General features: G+C 40.8%; 1 protein-coding gene across 1 annotated transcript in view; it reads right to left on the bottom strand.

The window, feature by feature from the left end:
* The window catches only part of LOC120027102 (programmed cell death 6-interacting protein-like), a 69,526-nt gene that overhangs the window by 33,347 nt on the left and 28,679 nt on the right, over window positions 1-7,500 (bottom strand). Inside the window, exons 5-7 of the mRNA XM_038971941.1 lie at window positions 6,642-6,721; window positions 6,387-6,456; window positions 2,936-3,063 (exon numbers count right to left, since the gene is read on the bottom strand). Coding sequence (XP_038827869.1) covers window positions 2,936-3,063; window positions 6,387-6,456; window positions 6,642-6,721 — 278 coding nt within the window. The remainder of the gene's footprint in view (window positions 1-2,935; window positions 3,064-6,386; window positions 6,457-6,641; window positions 6,722-7,500) is intronic.

Below are 7,500 nucleotides of genomic sequence, written 5' to 3'. Positions count from 1 at the left end.
TTTCATCAGACCAGAGGATATTTCTCCAAAAAGTACGATTTTGTCCCCATGTTCAGTTGCAAACCGTAGTCTGGCTTTTAGATGGCAGTTTTGGAGCAGTGGCTTCTTCCTTGCTGAGCGGCCTTTCAGGTTATGTCGATATACGACTCGTTTTTACTGTGGATATAGATACTTTTGTACCCGTTTCCTCAATCATCTTCACAAGGTCCTTTGCTGTTCTGGGATTGATTTGCACTTTTCGCACCAAAGTACATTCATCTCTAGGAGACAGAACGCGTCTCCTTCCTGAGTGGTATGACGGCTGCGTGGTCCCATGGTGTTTATATTTGCGTACTATTGTTTGTACAGATGAACGTGGTACCTTCAGGCGTTTGGAAATTGCTCCCAAGGATGAACCAGACTTGTGGAGGTCTACAAATGTATTTTCTGAAGTCTTGGCGGATTTCTTTTGATTTTCCCATGATGTCAAGCAAAGAGGCACAGAGTTTGAAGGTAGGCCTTGAAATACATCCACAGGTACACCTCCAATTGACTCAAATGATGTCAATTAGCCTATCAGAAGCTTCTAAAGCCATGACATAATTTTCTGGAATGTTTCAAGCTGTTTAAAAGGCGCAGTCACCTTAATGTATGTAAACTTCTGACCCACTGGAATTGTGATACAGTGAATTATAAGTGAAATAATCTGTCTGTAAACAACTGTTGGAAAAATTTATTGCGTCATGCACAAAGTAGATGTCCTAACCGACTTGCCAAAACTATAGTTTGTTAACAAGAAATTTGTGGAGTGGTTGAAAAACTAGTTTTAATGACTCCAACCTAAGTGTATGTAAACTTCCGACTTCAACTGTACCTAGTAGCATTTGGCTGTATTGTAGTACAACTATAGAAATACCTAGTAGCATTTGGCTGTATTGTAGTACAACGATAGAAATACCTAGTAGCATTTGTCTGTATTGTAGTATAACGATAGAAATACCTAGTAGCATTTGTCTGTATTGTAGTATAACGATAGAAATACCTAGTAGCATTTGGCTGTATTGTAGTATAACGATAGAAATACCTAGTAGCATTTGGCTGTATTGTAGTATAACGATAGAAATACCTAGTAGCATTTGGCTGTATTGTAGTATAACGATAGAAATACCTAGTAGCATTTGGCTGTATTGTAGTATAACGATAGAAATACCTAGTAGCATTTGGCTGTATTGTAGTATAACGATAGAAATACTAGTAGCATTTGGCTTGTATTGTAGTATAACGATAGAAATACCTAGTAGCATTTGGCTGTATTGTAGTATAACGATAGAAATACCTAGTAGCATTTGGCTGTATTGTAGTATAACGATAGAAATACCTAGTAGCATTTGGCTGTATTGTAGATATACGATAGAAATACCTAGTAGCATTTGGCTGTATTGTAGTATAACGATAGAAATACCTAGTAGCATTTGGCTGTATTGTAGTATAACGATAGAAATACCTAGTAGCATTTGGCTGTATTGTAGTATAACGATAGAAATACCTAGTAGCATTTGGCTGTATTGTAGTATAACGATAGAAATACCTAGTAGCATTTGGCTGTATTGTAGTATAACGATAGAAATACCTAGTAGCGTTTGGCTGTATTGTAGTATAACGATAGAAATACCTAGTAGCGTTTGGCTGTATTGTAGTATAACGATAGAAATACCTAGTAGCGTTTGGCTGTATTGTAGTATAACGATAGAAATACCTAGTAGCGTTTGGCTGTATTGTAGTATAACGATAGAAATACCTAGTAGCGTTTGGCTGTATTGTAGTATAACGATAGAAATACCTAGTAGCATTTGGCTGTATTGTAGTATAACGATAGAAATACCTAGTAGCATTTGGCTGTATTGTAGTATAACGATAGAAATACCTAGTAGCGTTTGGCTGTATTGTAGTATAACGATAGAAATACCTAGTAGCGTTTGGCTGTATTGTAGTATAACGATAGAAATACCTAGTAGCGTTTGGCTGTATTGTAGTATAACGATAGAAATACCTAGTAGCGTTTGGCTGTATTGTAGTATAACGATAGAAATACCTAGTAGCATTTGGCTGTATTGTAGTATAACGATAGAAATACCTAGTAGCATTTGGCTGTATTGTAGTATAACGATAGAAATACCTAGTAGCATTTGGCTGTATTGTAGTATAACGATAGAAATACCTAGTAGCATTTGGCTGTATTGTAGTATAACGATAGAAATACCTAGTAGCATTTGGCTGTATTGTAGTATAACGATAGAAATACCTAGTAGCATTTGGCTGTATTGTAGTATAACGATAGAAATACCTAGTAGCTTTGGCTGTATTGTAGTATAACGATAGAAATACCTAGTAGCATTTGGCTGTATTGTAGTATAACGATAGAAAATACCTAGTAGCATTTGGCTGTATTGTAGTATAACGATAGAAATACCTAGTAGTATATTGCTGTATTGTAGTATAACTATAGAAATACCTAGTAGTATTTGGCTGTATTGTAGTATAACTATAGAAATACCTAGTAGTATTTGGCTGTATTGTAGTATAACTATAGAAATACCTAGTAGCATTTGGCTGTATTGTAGTATAACTATAGAAATACCTAGTAGCATTTGGCTGTATTGTAGTATAACTATAGAAATACCTAGTAGCATTTGGCTGTATTGTAGTATAACTATAGAAATACCTAGTAGTATAACTATAGAAATACCTAGTAGTATTTGGCTGTATTGTAGTATAACTATAGAAATACCTAGTAGTATTTGGCTGTATTGTAGTATAACTATAGAAATACCTAGTAGTATTTGACTGTATTGTAGTATAACGATAGAAATACCTTGTAGCATTTGGCTGTATTGTAGTATAACTATAGAAATACCTAGTAGTATTTGGCTGTATTGTAGTATTGCTATAGACGTACCTGGTAGTATTTGGCTGCGGCCTTCAGTCCTTCGTCGCTGTCCAGGTTCTGTTCTGAAGCGATTTGACTCGCCAACGCTGCTCCGTTGAACAACACACACGTCTTCTCATATCCCAGACTGGCGAGGGCTAATACACACACACACACACACACACACACACACACACACACACACACACACACACACACCCACACACACAGTACAGTCAAAAGAGAGTGTGCAAAGCTGTCATCAAGGCAAAGGGTGGCTACTTTGAAGAATCTAAAATATATTTTTGATTTGTTTAACACTTTTTTGGTTACTACATGATTCCATGTGTGTTATTTCATAGTGTTGATGTCTTCACTATTATTCTACGATGTAGAAAATAGTAAAAAGAATTAAGAAAAACACTTGAATGAGTAGGTGTGTCCAAACTTTTGACTGGTGCTGTACTTTAACACACACACACACACACACCTACCTACCTGTTCGTCTGAGCTCAAACAACACTCACACAATAAGGTTACCTTGTGGTTTCCTAGGGTTTCTATCAATGTTCCCATTAACTTTTTTCCAGCACTGAGCATATTTCAGGTCTACTGAACGCAAACTTGAACGTTGTGAAAATTCTGTGCAACTTCCAGCGTGCGTTTTACTGTAAACACTGAGGCTGTACCTGCTTTAAGTTACAGTTTTACTGTAAACACCGAGGCTGTACCCGCTTTAAGTTACAGTTTTACTGTAAACACCGAGGCTGTACCCGCTTTAAGTTACAGTTTTACTGTGAACACTGAGGCTGGACCCACTTTAAGTTACAGTTTTACTGTGAACACTGAGGCTGGACCCACTTTAAGTTACAGTTTTCTGTGAACACTGAGCTGGACCCACTTTAAGTTACAGTTTTACGTGTAACACTGAGGCTGGACCCACTTTAAGTTACAGTTTTACTGTAAACACTGAGGCTGTACCCGCTTTAAGTTACAGTTTTACTGTAAACACTGAGGCTGGACCCACTTTAAGTTACAGTTTTACTGTGAACACTGAGGCTGGACCCACTTTAAGTTACAGTTTTACTGTAAACACTGAGGCTGTACCCGCTTTAAGTTACAGTTTTACTGTAAACACTGAGGCTGTACCCGCTTTAATGTACAGTTTTACTATGAACACTGAGGCTGTACCCACTTTAATGTACAGTTTTACTGTAAACACTGAGGCTGTACCCACTTTAATGTACAGTTTTACTGTAAACACTGAGGCTGTACCCGCTTTAATGTACAGTTTTACTATGAACACTGAGGCTGTACCCACTTTAATGTACAGTTTTACTGTAAACACCGAGGCTGGACCCACTTTAAGTTACAGTTTTACTGTAAACACTGAGGCTGTACCCGCTTTAAGTTACAGTTTTACTGTAAACACTGAGGCTGTACCTGCTTTAAGTTACAGTTTTACTGTAAACACTGAGGCTGTACCTGCTTTAAGTTACAGTTTTACTGTAAACACTGAGGCTGTACCTGCTTTAAGTTACAGTTTTACTGTAAACACTGAGGCTGTACCTGCTTTAAGTTACAGTTTTACTGTAAACACCGAGGCTGTACCCGCTTTAAGTTACAGTTTTACTGTAAACACTGAGGCTGTACCCGCTTTAAGTTACAGTTTTACTGTAAACACTGAGGCTGTACCTGCTTTAAGTTACAGTTTTACTGTAAACACTGAGGCTGTACCTGCTTTAAGTTACAGTTTTACTGTAAACACTGAGGCTGTACCCACTTTAAGTTAGTTTTAGTGGTCAAGTAGGCTACTGTGGCTATTTGGTCATAATGTAGGCCTACCAGAGTAGCCTAACATCACAAACAATGGAGAAAATACATCCCATAACATTTTAACATGGAAATAACTGTTATATCATTCAGCCTACAGTAACAGCCAATGTGTGAGACTTTTTTTTTTTTTTTTTTAAACATGCAGGGCTTCACATGAACCTGTTAATCCACTTGTCCGTCAGACAAGGAGGTGACTGAACATGTTGTGTTGTTTGATGCAAGAAACCACTTTACAAAAATTCATTATTATTCCCATTATTGCTGAGAATCAGACAAATTATGTTACCCTCTGCCTATTGGCTACTTAGCTTATTCAGGCCTGTCTCAAAACACAACACTGCCCCTTTAAGACCAAAAAAAAAAAATAGCTCTTTACCTGACTAGCTTTCAAAGATGTCTAGAAATGTACACGTTCTGTGTTCTTGTAGGAAGCAACCACTCCCATATTGCTGACTAATAAAGATCTATAACTGGGCTAATAACTCACTAGCAAAGGATATGAACACAATGTGCACGTGGCTACACGCAGCTCTTGCTTTGATCGCAAAACAAGTGCATCTACCCACAACCACAGCTGAAAACACAGTCCAGTTCAGTCAATGGCACAGATCCATATACGCAGCTCTGATTGGTTATGCCGCACCGGTGTAGAGTAGAGCTCTGATTGGTTATGCTGCACCGGTTTAGAGTAGAGCTCTGATTGGTTATGCTGCACCGGTGTAGAGTAGAGCTCTGATTGGTTATGCTGCACCGGTGTAGAGTAGAGCTCTGATTGGTTATGCTGCACCGGTGTAGAGTAGAGCTCTGATTGGTTATGCTGCACCGTGTAGAGTGAGACTCTGATTGGTTATGCTGCACCGGTGTAGAGTAGAGTCCTGATTGGTTATGCTGCACCGTTGTAGAGTAGAGCTCTGATTGATTATGCTGCACCGGTGTAGAGTAGAGCTCTGATTGATTATGCTGCACCGGTGTAGAGTAGAGCTCTGATTGGTTATGCTGCACCAGTGTAGAGTAGAGCTCTGATTGGTTATGCTGCACCAGTGTAGAGTAGAGCTCTGATTGGTTATGCTGCACCGGTGTAGAGTAGAGCTCTGATTGATTATGCTGCACCGGTGTAGAGTAGAGCTCTGATTGGTTATGCTGCACCAGTGTAGAGTAGAGCTCTGATTGGTTATGCTGCACCGGTGTAGAGTAGAGCTCTGAGTCGTGAGCAATAGAATCCTACAGCGATGTGTTCTGCCTACAACAAAATCTCTTGATAGTTTGTTTCGGTATGTTGCATTGAAAGTGGCTAATATTGCATTGATTCGATCACAATTCCCACAGTAAAGGGAAACGTTGGTCGTGTTAACGGGGAAAACTCTAGAAAGTTGAGTGAATCTCGTGCTTCTCTCCTTGTGCAGATATTTCCCCCGAGGAGCTGCACGGCAACTTAGAGGGAACATCGGTCGCTGTGTGTGTGTGAGGGGTGAGAGACAGAGCTGGGCTGTCGTGTGCGACACATACAGGAAATAAAAATACAGGAAATAAATCAGTTACGTTGAAAAAAAAGACAAGGAGAAAAACACCCATCATGCAATAGGACTTCCTCATACATCTGCTAGAAGTACCCATGCCCAGAGGCCTGCATGTGTCTGTGGCCTACCTAGTTTGACTGAGCCCCCAAACAGTGAGCCTTTATCAAAGGCATCTTTCCATGTGAAGGTTAGACACAGCTGCAGGAAGACAGAGAGAGAGATTAGCAACATGATCACCTGTTATTACTGACTAGCGGTTCATATGTGACGTGATTCTCTGCAGACAGATACTGTAGTGTAGTTTTTTATTGTACCGTTGTTGTGCAACCCCTCCACCCCCCCCCCCCTCCTTCAGCATTGAGTGGATGGGAGGTTGTATCTACCTGGTTTTCAGAGAAGGGGAACTTGGGCTCCACAGCACACAACTGGTCATAGTACCTACAGGAGGAGGAGGGAGAACACACTTTTATTGTTTGAATCAATCAGAAGAGAGAGAAGTGTGTCTACTGTGTTATTGACTAATGACAGTGTGTTGGGAAAGCTGCGTTGGCTCAGAGACACATGACAGTGAGTCATGAGAGTGGGGCCGACTGTCACGCTTCAGATAAACACCGGTGTGGTAATACGCTTCAGTTATCTGCTACTGTGATCTGGAACATTCTATTCTAAGGATTGACATCACAGAGTGAAAGACGGAGAGTAGTCTATTGTTGTGACTGGGGAAATCCCTATTGTACTACAGTTGGTGTTATACTGGTACTACAGCTGACTCAAGTCAGGAATAACCCCTTTGAAAAGAGGACAGAGAGGAAGGAAGGAGAGATGGGAGAGGAAGGAGTGGAACTAGCGGAAGTGCAGTCTGATAATGGGAAAGAAGGAAAACAGAGGTGGGGAGAGAGAGGCAGAAGGGGAGCGGGGAGGAAAAGGAGGAGCGGGAGGAAAAGGAGGAGCGGGGAGGAAAGGAGGAGCGGGGAGGAAAAGGAGGAGCGAGAGCAAAAGGAGGAGCGGGAGAAAAGGAGGAGCGGGGAGGAAAAGGAGGAGAGGAGAGCAAAAGGGGACGGGGAGGAAAAGGAGGAGAGGGGAGGAAAAGGAGGAGCGGGGAGGAAAAGGAGGAGCGGGGAGGAAAAGGAGAGACAAAAGGGGAGCGGGGAGGAAAGGGAGGAGCGGGGAGGAGAGGGGAGGAAAAGGAGGAGAGGAGAGCAAAAGAGGAGTGGGGAGAAAAGGAGGAGCAGGAAGGAGAGG

Source organism: Salvelinus namaycush, chromosome 32, assembly GCF_016432855.1.
Source record: "Salvelinus namaycush isolate Seneca chromosome 32, SaNama_1.0, whole genome shotgun sequence".
NCBI lineage: Eukaryota > Metazoa > Chordata > Actinopteri > Salmoniformes > Salmonidae > Salvelinus > Salvelinus namaycush.
Note: the sequence above shows the minus strand (reverse complement) of the source record. Positions and strands in the feature narration are given on the sequence as shown.